General features: G+C 37.0%; 1 protein-coding gene across 1 annotated transcript in view; it reads left to right on the top strand.

Moving 5' to 3' along the window:
- The window catches only part of ADAMTS20 (ADAM metallopeptidase with thrombospondin type 1 motif 20), a 181,902-nt gene that overhangs the window by 153,168 nt on the left and 13,821 nt on the right, over positions 1-14,913 (top strand). The window contains exon 37 of the mRNA XM_028123173.1: positions 7,786-7,877. Within this exon, the coding sequence (XP_027978974.1) occupies positions 7,786-7,877 (92 nt within the window). The remainder of the gene's footprint in view (positions 1-7,785; positions 7,878-14,913) is intronic.

The raw sequence follows: 14,913 nt of genomic DNA, 5'->3' as shown, positions 1-14,913 counted from the left end.
ACTAGCCCTTTATCTGATATGTCGTTTGCAAATATCTTCTCCCATTCTGTCAGTTGTCTTTTGGTTTTGTGGACTGTTTCTTTTGCTGTGCAAAACCTTTTATCTTGATGAAGTCCCAATAGTTCATTTTTACCCTTGCTTCCCTTGCCTTTGGTGACATTTCTAGGAAGAAGTTGTTGCGGCTGGGGTCGAAGAGGTTGCTACCTGTGTTCTCCTTTAGGATTTTGATGGATTCCTGTCTCACATTTAGTTCTTTCAACCATTTGGAGTCTATTTTTGTGTGTGGTGTAAGGAAATGGTCCAGTTTCATTGTTCTGCATGTGGCTGTCCAATTTTCCCAACACCATTTGTTGAAGAGAACAAAAAACACTATTTGTTTTTTCCATTGGACATTCTTTCCTGCTTTGTCAAAGATGAGTTGACCATAGAGTTGAGGGTCCATTTCTGGGCTCTCTATTCTGTTCCATTGATCTATGTGTTTGTTTTTGTGCCAGTACCATATGGTCTTGATGATGACAGCTTTGTAATAGAGCTGGAAGTCCGGAATTGTGATGCCGCCAGCTTTGCTTTTCTTTTTCAACATTCCTCTGGTTATTCGGGGTCTTTTCTGGTTCCATACAAATTTTAGGATTATTTGTTCCCTTTCTTTGAAAACAGTGGATGGTATTTTGATGGGGATTGCATTGAACGTGTAGATTGCTCTAGGTAGCATTGACATCTTCACAATATTTGTTCTTCCAATCCCAGAGCATGGAATGTTTTTCCATTTCTTTGTGTCTTCCTCAATTTCTTTCATGAGTATTTTATAGTTTTCTGAGTACAGATCCTTCGCCTCTTTGGTTAGATTTATTTCTAGGTATCTTATGGTTTTGGGTGCAATTGTAAATGGGATCGAGTCCTTAATTTGTCTCTCTTCTGTCTTGTTGTTGGTGTATAGGAATGCCACTGATTTCTGTGCATTGATTTGATAGCCTGCTACTTGACTGAATTCCTGTATGAGTTCTAGCAGTTTTGGGGTGGAGTCTTTTGGGTTTTCCACATAAAGTATATCATCTGCAAAGAGTGAGAGTTTGTCTTCTTCTTTGCCAATTTGGATGCTTTTGATTTCTTTTTGTTGTCTGATTGCTGTGGCTAGGACTTCTAATACTATGTCGAATAGCAGTGGTGATAGTGGACATCCCTGCTGCGTTCCTGACCTTAGGGGGAAGATCTCAGCTTTTCCCCATTGAGAATGATATTCGCTGTGGGTTTTTCATAGATGGCTTTATGATATTGAGGTATGTACCCTCTATCCCTATACTCTGAAGAGTTTTGACCAAGAAAGGATGCTGTACTTTGTCAAATGCTTTTTCTGCATCTATTGAGAGGATCATATGATTCTTGTTCTTTCTTTTGTTAATGTATTGTATCACGTTGATTGATTTGCGGATGTTGAGCCCACCTTGCAGCCCAGGGATAAATCCCACTTGGTCGTGGTGAATAATCCTTTTAATGTACTGTTGGATCCTACTGGCTAGTATTTTGGTGAGAATTTTTGCATCCATGTTCATCAAGGATATTGGTCTGTAATTCTCCTTTTTGATGGGGTCTTTGTCTAGTTTTGGGATCAAGGTAATGGTGGCCTCATAAAACGAGTTTGGAAGCTTTCCTTCCATTTCTATTTTTTGGAACAGTTTCAGAAGAATAGGTATTAATTCTTCTTTAAATGTTTGGTAGAACTCCCCTGGGAAGCCATCTGGGCTTTTGTTTGTTGGGAGATTTTTGATGACTGCTTCAATTTCCTTAGTGGTTATAGTCTGTTCAGGTTTTCTATTTCTTCCTGGTTCAGTTTTGGTAGTTGATACATCTCTAGGAATGCATCCATTTCTTCCAGGTTATCTAATTTGCTGGCATATAGGTGCTCATAATATGTTCTTATAATTGTTTGTATTTCTTTGGTGTTGGTTGTGATCTCTCCTCTTTCATTCATGATTTTGTTGATTTGGGTCATTTCTCTTTTCTTTTTGATAAGTCTGGCCAGGGGTTTATCAATCTTGTTAATTCTTTCAAAGAACCAGCTCCTAGTTTCATTGATCTGTCTACTGTTCTTTTGGTTTCTATTTCATTGATTTCTGCTCTGATCCTTACTATTTCTCTTCTGCTGGGTTTAGGCTTTCTTTGCTGTTCTTTCTCCAGCTCCTTTAGGTGTAGGGTTAGATTGTGTATCTGAGACCTTTCTTGTTTCTTGAGAAAGGTTTTTATTGCTATATAATTTCCTCTTAGGACCGCCTTTGCTGTATCCCAAAGATTTTGAACAGTTGTGTTTTCATTTTCATTGGTTTCCATGAATTTTTTTAATTCTTCTTTAATTTCCTGGTTGACCCATTCATTCTTTAGTAGGATGCTCTTTAGTTTCCATGTATTTGAGTTCTTTTCCAATTGTGATTGAGTTCTAGTTTCAAAGCATTGTGGTCTGAAAATAGGCAGGGAATAATCCCAATCTTTTGGTACCGGTTGAGACCTGATTTTGACCTAGGATGTGATCTATTCTGGAGAATGTTCCATGGGCACTAGAAAAGAATGTGTATTCCGTTGCTTTGGGATGGAATGTTCTGAATATGTCTGTGAAGTCCATTTGGTCCAGTGTGTCATTTAAAGTCTTTATTTCCTTGTTGATCTTTTGCTTAGATGATCTGTCCATTTCAGTGAGGGGAGTGTTAAGGTCCCCCACTATTATTGTATTGTTGTCAATGTGTTTCTTTGCTTTTGTTGTTAATTGCCTTATATAAGTGGCTGCTCCCATGTTCGGGGCATAGATATTTACAATTGTTAGATCTTCTTGTTGGATAGACACTTTAAGTAGGATATAGTGTCCTTCCTCATCTCTTATTATAGTCTTTGGTTTAAAATCTAATTTGTCTGATATAAGGATTGCCACCCCAGCTTTCTTTTGGTGTCCATTAGCATGGTAAATGGTTTTCCACCCCCTCACTTTCAATCTGGGGGTGTCTTTGGGTCTAAAATGAGTCTCTTACAGACAGCATATCAATGGGTCTTGTTTTTTAATCCAATCTGATAGCCTGTGATTTTGATTGGGGCATTTAGCCCATTTACATTCAGGGTAACTATTGAAAGATATGAATTTAGTGCCATTGTATTGCCTGTAAGGTGACTCTTACTGTATATTGTCTGTGTTCCTTTCTGGTCTATGTTGCTTTTAGGCTCTCTCTGTGCTTAGAGGACCCCTTTCAATATTTCTTGTAGGGCTGGTTTTGTGTTTGCAAATTCCTTTAGTTTTTGTTTGTCCTGGAAGCTTTTTATCTCTCCTTCTCTTTTCAATGACAGCCTAGCTGGATATAGTATTCTTGGCTGCATATTTTTCTCATTTAGTGCTCTGAATATACCATGCCAGTCCTTTCTGGCCTGCCAGGTCTCTGTGGATAGATCTGTTGCCAATCTAATGTTTCTACCATTGTAGGTTACAGATCTCTTCTCCTGAGCTGCTTTCAGGATTTTCTCTTTGTCTCTGAGATTCGTAAGTTTTACTATTAGATGTCAGGGTGTTGACCTATTTTTATTGATTTTGAGAGGGGTACTCTGTGCCTCCTGGATTTTGATGCCTGTTTCCTTACCCAAATTAGGGAAGTTCCTTGCTATAATTTGCTCCAATATACCTTCTGCCTCTCTCTCTCTTTCTTCTTCTTCTGGGATCCCAATTATTCTAACATTGTTTCATCTTATGGTATCGCTTATCTCTCGAATTCTGCCCTCGTGATCCAGTAGTTGTTTATCTCTCTTTTTCTCAGCCTCTTTATTTTCCATCATTTGGTCTTCTATATCATTGATTCTCTCTTCTGCCTCATTTATCCTAGCAGTTAGTGCCCTCATTTTTTATTGCACCTCATTAATAGCCTTTTTGATTTCGACTTGGTTAGATTTTAGTTCTTTTATTTCTCCAGAAAGGGTTTCTCTAATAACTTCCATGCTTTTTTTCAAGCCCAGCTGGTATCTTTAAAATCATGATTCTGAACTCTAGGTCTGACATCGTACTAATGTCCGTATTGAGTAGGTCCCTGGCAGTCGGTACTACCTCTTGTTCTTTTTGTTGAGGTGGTTTTTTCCATCTTGTCATTTTGTCCAGAGGAGAATAGATGAATGAGAGAACAAAATCCTAACAGGGTAACAATGTTCCCAGAAAATATACACTAAACAAATCAGAAAAGACCTGAAACCGGGGGAAAAGTAAGGGAAAGAAAGAAAAAGATAAAAACAAACAAATCAGAACAAAACAAAACAAAAAAACCTGGAATATGACCAAATGTGGTCAGGCTGGTGCATAGTTCAGTGCCACACACTAGTATTTGGGTGTATTTTGGTCTGTTAGAAGAAAGTGCCTCCCAAAATTTTAAAGAAAGAAAAACTTATATATGTACAAAAATAAGGGTTGATACAATGAAGGGATGGAATATGACTGTAAAGGTGAAAATTATAAAAAATTTTATAAAAGGAATTGATAAGATAAGAAGTTGTTTGCAAAAAGAAAGAAGAGGATTAAAAAAAAGGGAGAAAATGTGATCAGGCAGGAGACTAAAACAAAGCCATACACTAGAGATTTAGGGTATATTTTGATCTGTTAGAAGAAACTGTATCTCAAAATTTTAAAGAGAGAACAACATATATATATATATATATATGCGCCAAAAATTAGGGTAACTGCTATGAAGGGATAGAATATGACTCTAAAAATGAAAAATAAAAATGTTTTTTAAAAAATGGATTGATAAGATGTTGGTTGAAAAAGGGAAAAAGAACAATTCAAAAAAAAAAAGACAGTTAAAAAAATTAACTTTGAAAGACTAAAGACTCATGTTAAAATAGTCATGGATTCTATGTGCAGTATTCCCCTAGCTCTGGCGTTCTGCTGTTCTCATTGATGGGTAAACTTGGTCTTGGCTGGCTGTTCTTGCTGATCTTCTGGGGGAGGGGCCTGTTGCTGTGGTTCCTAAATGTCTTTGCCAGAGGCGGAATTGCCCCGCCCTTGCCTGGTCTGGGCTATCTGCTAGGGTTTGCTCTCAGGAGCTTTTGTTCCCTGCAAGCTGTCCGTACAGCTTTGGAGGACAAGAGTGAAAATGGCGGCCTCCCAATCTCCGCCCTGGAGGAGCCAAGAACTCAGGGCCCCGATCCCCAGCGTGCCCCCAGAGAAAAGCAATCACTCCCGTCTCCCCGGTCTCTAGCCACACTCCGTGCTCACCCGGCCTGTGACCAAGTGTTTCTATCTCTGGCACATGACCTGGTGTGGAGTCTCCAAACCCAGCAGATCCCTGTGGTGTGCTCCCACGCTGTTCCTCCTGGGGGAGGAAGGGGAGTCTCTACAGATCGGCCGCTTGTTGGGTCCCTGCTGGAGGAGTAGTGGCCCTACTGTGCCGCGGATCACGGTTTATGGCCACCCCGAGCTGAGAGCCCACGCCTCGGTTCCGTCTCTGCAGCCAGCTTCCCCGCTCCGATACCTGGGAGCTCTGCTGCACTCAGGCACCCCTGGTCTTTCTGTGACCCCAAGGGTCCTGAGACCACAATGTCCTATGAGGGTTTCACCCACTGCTTAGCCACTGGAGCGACGTCCCTCAGCGGAGCCAACTTCTAAAAGTTCCAATTTTGTGCTCTGTGGCTCTATCACTTGCCAGTAGTAGCTGAGGGAGGCCCCCTCCCCCGCCGTCTATCCTCCCAAATATCGCCCCCGATTCACTTCTCCGCATGACCTACCTTCCAGAAAGTGGTCGCTTTTCTGTTCAGAGAGTTATTGCTATTCTTTTCTTCAATCTCCTGTTGAGTTCGTAGGTGTTCAGAATGGTTTGATTCCAATCCACCTGAATTCCTGGGACTAGACGAAATCCAGGTCTCCTACTCCTCTGCCATCTTGCTCTGCACCCCCTCACAATAGGTTTTAAATAAATATTTGTTGAGTAAAAAGTCTTTAACTTTCCTCAAGAAGCTATCTTGAGGAAATCTTGAAGACAAATTTGAGTTAACTGATGTGGAGAAAAGGAGTTTCAGGAGGAGGGAACAGCATGAACAAAAGCCTGGAAAGGTGAATCATCTTGGTTCCATTAAAAAATAAAAAGTCCATTTTTCTGTAAACATAAATTAAATGGATATTGGGGGGTTGCCGAGAAGTTCCCAGAGAGCAGATCATAAAGAATAATGTGTACTAACTACACAATCGAATTTTGTAAGTTATGAGAACCACTGGGGGAAAGTTTTAGCAGAAGAGGAACCAAACTTGGAAGGAGAACAAATTGTATCCATGAAAATAGTTAAGAATCTAATATAATAATCCAGATGGAAATGATACGGGTTTAAAATAGGGGCATGGTTCAGAATAGGGAGCCCTTGAGAAATATTAAAGAGGTACACTCTGTAGGATTTTCAGACAGAAGGAATATAGGGATTAGCAACAAAGAATATCTAGAAAGATTTCCAAAATAACAGGGTGGATGGTGACATAGTTCAGTGAGATGAGAAATATAGCAGAGGAAATAAGTCTGGAGAAAAAGATAATATATTTAGTTTGGGCGTGTTGAGTTAGAGCTATCTGTGAGTTATCCAGGTAATGATGAGGGAGATAGTAGCAAAGGATGCTTGATTTGAAAGTTGTGTCTGCTGTGCCTCAGCCTAACCCGTAAGTGCCAGCATAAGCAGTGATGTGTGGATAAATGTTTAACAACCAGCATTTAACAACCAGGAAACAAAGTCTGATTTATAGCATTTGCCAATGTCCATGGTTATATATATTCCCACCATGCCAACTTTAAGCTACCAACACGAGCTCATTGTACATGATGTTGGGAAGAGACACACCCAGCTGGTTCTCATGATTTGGTACAAGCTGACTCTGGCACATAACTGAAAGCCTCCTAGCCTTGGAAACTGCCCTTGGTGATACGATATCTCTAGGAATGCTACTTTTGGGAATTGCCTGTAGGGAACTGGTGTCATCATGGGGGCATGCAGTGATCTTTCAGTCTTGTTGAAAAGTGAAGTGATTTGAAACAACGTTAGTGGAGGTGAGAGCCACTGACTGGAATACTGTTGGTTAGAATATTATTTGATTCAAGCATGAATAACTTATTGGACCGGTGGACTTTTAGGGTTCCTTCCAACCTGCCTTTAATCCTATAACTCTATTTTTGATACTTCATATAGACTCTCCAGCATTATTGCCAATTAGGAAATTTTGCTAACGATGTTAGCAAAAGTAAGATTCAAAAGAAAATAGTAATATAATGCAGTAATATTAGAAATCAAAATAACAAATATTTTAGCTGGATGTTTTTGTTTTTGAGTTGCCTAAATGAATTGATATATATACATCATATATATATATATATACATACATATATATATATATATATATATATATATGGTCTATAAGCACCTATGTGTGGCTTTGTCATGATGTATTAACCTTTAATGTTTTTTTCTTCTATAATTTGCTCCTGAACCCACTTTATTTTAGATATTCACTATAATGTAAAATATAACAAGGTATTTAGTTTTTTAAAACTTCTGGATTAATTTACAAATGTGCCTGCCATTTTTAGGGCAATTTTTGAGATAAACATTTTTGTATTAAACATTATTTATTGAAAACCTGACATAGGTACTGTAATTGCATGGCATATTTGCTTAAAATTTTGAATTAATTATATAAATATATTTAAGAATATAATATAAAGACTGTATGTTTTACAATGAAGATTGGAAAATATGCAATGCCTCAGTGCTAAAAAGTTTCATTTATTTTTTTAGCCACAGACCTTGTTTTTGCCCAGACAGTATTTGGAAAGGCAGTGCCATTTGCCACAGCGGGAGATTGCTATAGTGCTGCCAGATGCCCACAGGTATTTCATATTTGTTTATTCTTCCCTCACCATGAAAAAAAAAAACGGATACTGTTTCTCTGAATTTTCTTGACCAGAATATTTCAAGAAATGTAAGTAAATAGAAAAATGCAAATTTTCTATATGAATTTTATTTCAAAGGTTATAGATAAATTTTGGAGGAAAAATATCTCCCTGCCAATTTTAGGTTTGTTTGAAAGGTGCAATAACAAGGATTTCAAATTGTTCAGAGCCTATTTCTCCTTCCGTCATGCATTTTCATTTTTACTCTTTCCACCCAGTCTATGGAAATGAATGGATATACATAACAAAGTAAAGGAATGGATCATAACCATGTGGCCTCTCCATACACTGCTGCTAAAATTGGTTATATTAGCTGTCTGGGTCTGTACCAATCCCAGAGTAACTTTTATTTGTGAAATAGTGTATTTCCATGTCTTTATTCTTGTTTTATTTTTTTCCAGCATTCTCTTCACACACCCTTTATGCCATCTATGTGATTTCCAGTATAGAGTATGGTTTCTAGAAGAAATTTACTATTTCATCTTTAACAAGAGATTTTATAAAGTCTATGTGAACAACAGTGTTATGATAAGATGGAGAAATGTAAGCTACATTAATGTGGCATGGTTAGGCAGATTCATCACTAATTGAAAAAATCATGTGCAAGAAGTAATAATTATAATATGGATATTTTCAAGAGAAGTAGCTAATGGTTTGCCAGAGCCCTCTCTTCTTGGGATTTCCCATTCATTAGTTTCATCATATGACAGAGAAGGTATGCTTATGTCGAAAAGAGAGGGCGTTTCTATACTATACAAAGACCCTTTATACTATACAAACACATTAGAACTATGGGTTCAAACGAATAAGAAAAAAATTATCTGGAATAAATTTATGAATTTTAGGTCCAGAAATGCAAGTAGAACCTGGTGATGTCATATGAAAAAGACCTAAGTGTTTTATTCAACCATCATGAGTTCAATATGACTCATGTAGATTATGGAGTAATTTCTAAACCACCCCATACAATCATAAAGTACCCAAACACAATATTGACACCAAAAGATTTTAAATTTGTTTGAAAAAGGTAAGTTTTTAATCTATCTAGGAATAGGAGGCAACAACCAGGAAAGAAAAAAAAAAGCATTTAAATCATGTCACATAAGGAAAATGAAGGTAGCTAGGAAAATAATGGGAGGTTATGGTAACTATCTTTAAATATTTAAAGAGATCCATGAAAGAGGAATGAGGTCAGTGTGTTATTCCAGGAGGCATTAATAGAGCAGAAGACTCCAGCTCAAGATAAAGAAGGTTTCTGACAAGGGAGAGTTGTCCAGTAAAAAGACCCCCCAGATGTGGGACCCAAATAATTCACTAATTTTTACCTGTGGTTTTTAATAAATTGGTCTTGTATCCTGCAACCCTGCTTAACTCATTTATTAGTTATAATAGTTTTTAATTGGATTCTTTGGGATTTTCTATATACACAGTGATGTCATCTACACATAAACATAGTTTTACTCCTTCCTTGGCAATATGGATGCTGTTTATTTCTTTATCTTGCCTCATTACCCCTCCAAAACTTCTAGAGCATCACTAAATAAAAGTGATGAGAATAAAAAAAAAAGTTATGAGAGTAGATATACTTGTCTTATTCCTGATTTTAGGGGAAAGGCATTCAGTCCATCATTAAGTGTGTTAGCTGTGAATGCGTTGTAGATGCCTTCAGTCAAGTTGAGGAAGTGCCCTTCTATTCCTAGTTTAAGTGGTTTTATCATGAAAGGGTATTGGTTTTTGAAATGCTTCTACGTGTACTGAGGTGATCCTGTGGCTCTTGTCCATTACTGTACCAGATATACCAGTATAGCATACTGGTTGACTCTGGTATGTTGAAACAACCTTGCATTCCTAGGAGAAATCCCATTTGTCCATGTAATATCATTATTTTTATATGTTGCTAGATTTGATTTGATTTGTTGGGAATTTCTCAACTATTTTCATAAGAGATACTGACCTAGTCATTTTCTTGTGAGGTCCTTATCCAGTTTTGATATCAGGGAAATACTGGCCTTCTAAAGTGAATTGGGAAGTATTCCCTCCTCTTCTACTTTTTTGGAAGAGTTTGTAAATAATTAATTCTTTTTTTTCCTTTTTATTAAATTTTATTCCAGTATAAATAATTAAATTTTTTCCTTTTTATTGAATTTTAATTCCATACAGTGTTATATTTCAGTGATTCAACAATTCTATACAACTCAATGCTCATCATGATAAATGTTTTCTTAATCCCCATCACCTATTTCACCCATTCTCCCCACCCACCTCCCCTCTGGTAACCATCAGTTTGTTCTCTATAGTTAAAAACCTTTTTTTCTGTTTGTCTCTTTTTTCCTTTGTTTCTTAAATTCACATATGAGTGAAATCATATATTCATATGATTGTCTTTGTCTTTCTGACTTATTTCACTCAGCATTATACTTTCTGGGTCTATCCTTGTTATTGCAAATGACAAGATTTCATTCTTTTTTATGGCTGGGTAATAGTCCATTGTGTATATATTTATATACATGACCTCCTTTTTTTATTTTATTTTATTATGTTTTTTTAGTCACCATACAATACATCTCCAGTTTTCGATGCAGTGATCCATGATTCATTGTTTGCGTACAACCCCCAGTGCTCCATGCAGTATGTGCCCTCCTTAATACCCATCACCAGGCTAACACAGCCCCCTTCCCCCTCCCCTCTAAAACTCTGTTTGTTTCTCAGAGTCCATAGTCTCTCACGGTTCATCTCTCCTTCCAATTCCCCCCCCTTCATTTTTCCCCTCCTTCTCCTAATGTCCTCCAGGCAATTCCTTATGTTCCACAAATAAGTGAAGCCATATGATAATTGACTTTCTCTGCTTGACTTATTTCACTTAACATAATCTCCTCCGGTCCCATCCATGTTGATGTAAAAGTTGGGTATTCATCCTTTCTGATGGCTGAGTAATATTCCATTGTATATATATGGACCACATCTTCTTTATCCATTCATCTGTTGAAGGACATCTTGGCTCTTTCCACAGTTTGGCTAATGAGGACATTGCTGCTATGAAGATTGGGGTGCATATGGCCCTTCTTTTCACTACATCTGTGTCTTTGGGGTGAATACCCAGGAGCGCAATTGCTGGGTCAGAGGGTAGCTCTATTTTTAATTTTTTGAGGCACCTCCACACTGTTTTCCAAAGCGGCTGTACCAACTTGCATTCCCACCAACAGTGTAAGAGGGTTCCCCTTTCTCCACAACCTCTCCAACATTTGTTTCTTGCCTTGTCAATTTTTGCCATTCTAACTGGTGTAAGGTTGTATCTCAGTGTGGTTTCGATTTGAATTTCCCTGATGGCTAATGATTATGAACATTTTTGCATTTGTCTGTTAGCCATTTGTATGTCTTCTTTGGAGAAGTGTCTGTTCATGTCTTCTGCCCATTTTTTGATTTGATTATTTGGTTTTTGGGTGTTGAGTTTGAGAAGTTCTTTATAAATCTTGGATACTAGCCCTTTATCTGTAGTGTCATTTGCAAGTAACTTCTCCCATTCTGTGGGTTGCCTCTTTGTTTTGTTGACTGTTTCCTTTGCTGTGCAGAAGCTTTTTATCTTGATGAAGTTCCAAAAGTCCATTTTTGCTTTTGTTTCACTAGACTTTGGAGATGTATCTTAAAAGAAGTTACTGTGGCCGATGTCAAAGAGGTTACTGCCTATGTTCTCCTCTAGGATTTTGATGGATTCCTGTCTCAGATTGAGGTCTTTCATCCATTTTGAGTTTATCTTTGTGTATGGTGTTAGAGAATGGTCGAGTTTCATTCTTCTGTATATAGCTGACACGATCTCCTCTTTATCCGTTCATCTGTTGATGAACACTTGGGCTGCTTCCATAATTTGGCTATTGTAAATAATTTTGCAATAAACATAGGAGTGCATGTATCCCTTTGAATTAGTGTTTTGGTATTTTAGGGATATATACCCTAGGGTGATTACTGGATAATATGGTAGTTCTATTTTTAATTTTTTGAGGAACCTTCATATTGTTTTCCACAGTGGTTGCACCAGTTTGCCTTTTCACCAAAAGTGCACGAGGGTTCCTTTTTCTCCACATCCTCACCAACACCTGTTGTTTCTTGTGTTGTTGATCTTTGCCATTCTGATAGGTATGAGGTGATATGTCATTGTAGTTTTGATTTGCATTTCCCTGATGATGAGTGATGATGAGCATCTTTTCATGTATCTGTTGGCTATCTATATGTCTTCTTTGGAGAAATATTTGTTCATGTCTTCTGCCCATTTTGTAGTTGGATTATTTGGGGTTTTTTGGTGTTGTGTTATATAAGTTCTTTTTTTTTTTAAGAATTTATTTATTTGAAAGAGAGAGAGAGAGAATGAGCAGTGGGGAGAACCAGAAGGGGATAGAGAAGCAGACTTCCTGCTGAGCAGGGAGCTCAATGCAGGACTTGATCCCAGGACCCTGGGATCATGACCTGAGCCAAAGGCAGACACTTAACTGACTGAGCCGCCCAGGTGCCCTAGACAAGTTCTTTATATATTTTGGATACTAAACCTTTATTGGATATGTCATTTGCAATTATCTTCTCCAATTCAGTAGGTGCCTTTTAGTTTTCTTGATTGTTTCCTATGCTAGCAGAAGCTTTTTATTTTGATGTAGTCCCAATAGTTTATTTTTGCTTTTTCTCCCTCTTGCCTTAGAAGACATATCTAGAAAAATGTTGCTATGGCCTGTGTCAGAGAAACTACTACCTAGGCTCTCTTCAAGGATTTTTATGGTTTCAGGCCTCACATTTAGGTAATTAATCCATTTTTAGTTTATTTTTGTGTATGATGCAAGAAAGTGGCCCAGCTTCACTCTTTTGCATGTAGCTCTCCTGTTTCCCCAACACCATTTGTTGAAGAGACCATCTTTTTCCCATTGAATATTCATTCCTCCTCTGTCAAAGATTAATTGAACATATATTCTTGGGTTTATTTCTGGGTTTTCTGTTTTATTCCAGTGATCTATGAATTTTTATGTCAGTACCATACTGTTTTGACTGCTACAGCTTTGTAATACAACTTGAAGTCTGGAATTGTGATACCTCCAGTTTTGTTCCTCTTTTTCAAGATCACTTTGGCTATTTGAAATCTCTTGTGGTTCCATACAAATTTTGGGATTGTTTGTTCTAGTTCTGTGAAAAATACTGTTGGTATTTTGATAGGGATTGCATTAGATCTGTAGCTTGCTTTGGGTAGTATAAACATTTAACAAATATTTCTTTTCCCAACACTTAAGCGTGGAATGTCTTTCCATTTTTTGTATTGTCTTCAATTTCTTTCATCCATGTTTTATAGTTTTCAGAGTATAGGTCTTTTACCTCTTTGTTTAAGTTCATTCCTAGATATTTTATTGTTTTTTGGTATACTTATAATTGGGATTGTTTTCTTAATTTCACTTTTTGCTGCTTCATTATTAGTATATGCAAATGCAACAGGTTTCTGTACATTGATTTTGTATCCTATGACTTTACTGAACTCATTTATCAGTTCTAGTATTTTTTTGGAAGAGTATTTAGGCTTTTCTATAGTCTCATGTCATCTGCAAATAGAGTTTTGCTTCTTCCTTACCAATTTGGATGCATTTTACTTCTTTTTGTTGTCTGACTGTTGTGGCTAGGACTTCCAGTATTATGTTGAATAAAAATGGCAAGAGTGGACATCCTTGTCTTATTCCTGGTCTTAGGGGAAAAGTTCTGTTTTTCACTGTTAAATAAAATGTTGGTTGTGGATTTTTCACATAAGGTCTTTATTATGTTGAAGTATGTTCCCTCTAGACTTACTTTGTAGAGGTGTTTTATTATTTTTTTTATCAGGAATGGATGTTGTACTTTGTCAAATGCTTTTTCTGCATCTATTGAAATAATCATATGGTTTTTATCCTTTCTCTTGTTGATGTGATGTATCACATTGATTGTTTTATGAATATTGAACTACCACTGCATCCCAGGAACAAATCCCACTTGATTGTGGTGAATAATTTTTTTAATGTATTGTTGGATTCAGTTTGCTAGTATTTTGTTGAGGATTTTTGCATCTGTGTTCATCAGAGATATTGGCCTTTAGTTCTCTCTTTTTTTTTGGTGGTGTCTCTCTGGTTTTTGGTATCAGGGTGATACCAGTTTCATAGAATGAACTTAGAAGTTTTCCTTCCTCTTGTATTTTTTGGAACAGTTTGAGGAGAATTGGTATTAACTCTTTAAATATTTGGTAGAATTCACCTCTGAAGCCATCTGGTCCTGGGCTTTTGTTTTGGGGGAGTTTTTGATTATTGATTCCATTTTATTGCTGGTAATTGGTCTGTTCAAATATTCTATTCTTCCTGCTTTAACTTTGCTAGGTTATATGTAGGAACAAAGAGACCAGCACTCGATTTTGTTTATTTTCTCTATTTTTTAATTTATTTAATCAATTTTCAGACCGTTCTTTATCATTGCTTTATTTCTTCTTGCTTTAGATTTAATTTGCTCTTTTTCCAGTATCTTAAGGTGGAAGGTTAGGTTATTGATATATCTTTTTTTTCTCTTTTAATATAAGCATTTCCCGATTTAGATTTCCCCTTATGTATTTATTTTGCTGCATCCTCAGAGTTTTGGTGTGTGGTGTGTTCATTTCCATTCATCGTAAAGTATTTTCCATGATCACCTGTGAGGTCTTCTTTGAATTATTGGTTCTTTAAGAGTATAGTGTTTGATTCCCACATATTTGTGAATTTCCCAAATTTCCTTCTGTTATTGAGTTCTTCCCATTGTGATTGGAAAATACACTTTGTAGTCTTTATACATGCTCTTAAGTGCATTGAGTCTTGTTTTATGGCATAGCATATGGCTATTCTGGAAAATGTTCAATATGTGCTTGGAAAGAATGTGTATTCTGTTGTTGGTGAAATATTCTATAGATGTTTGTCAGGCCTAGTTGGTTTGAAGTATTGTTCAACTTTTCCATTTC

This window comes from Eumetopias jubatus, unplaced genomic scaffold (genome assembly GCF_037043125.1).
Source record: "Eumetopias jubatus isolate StellerSeaLion01/CBP00866 unplaced genomic scaffold, mEumJub1_p1.0 scaffold_8, whole genome shotgun sequence".
Lineage (NCBI taxonomy): Eukaryota > Metazoa > Chordata > Mammalia > Carnivora > Otariidae > Eumetopias > Eumetopias jubatus.
Note: the sequence above shows the minus strand (reverse complement) of the source record. Positions and strands in the feature narration are given on the sequence as shown.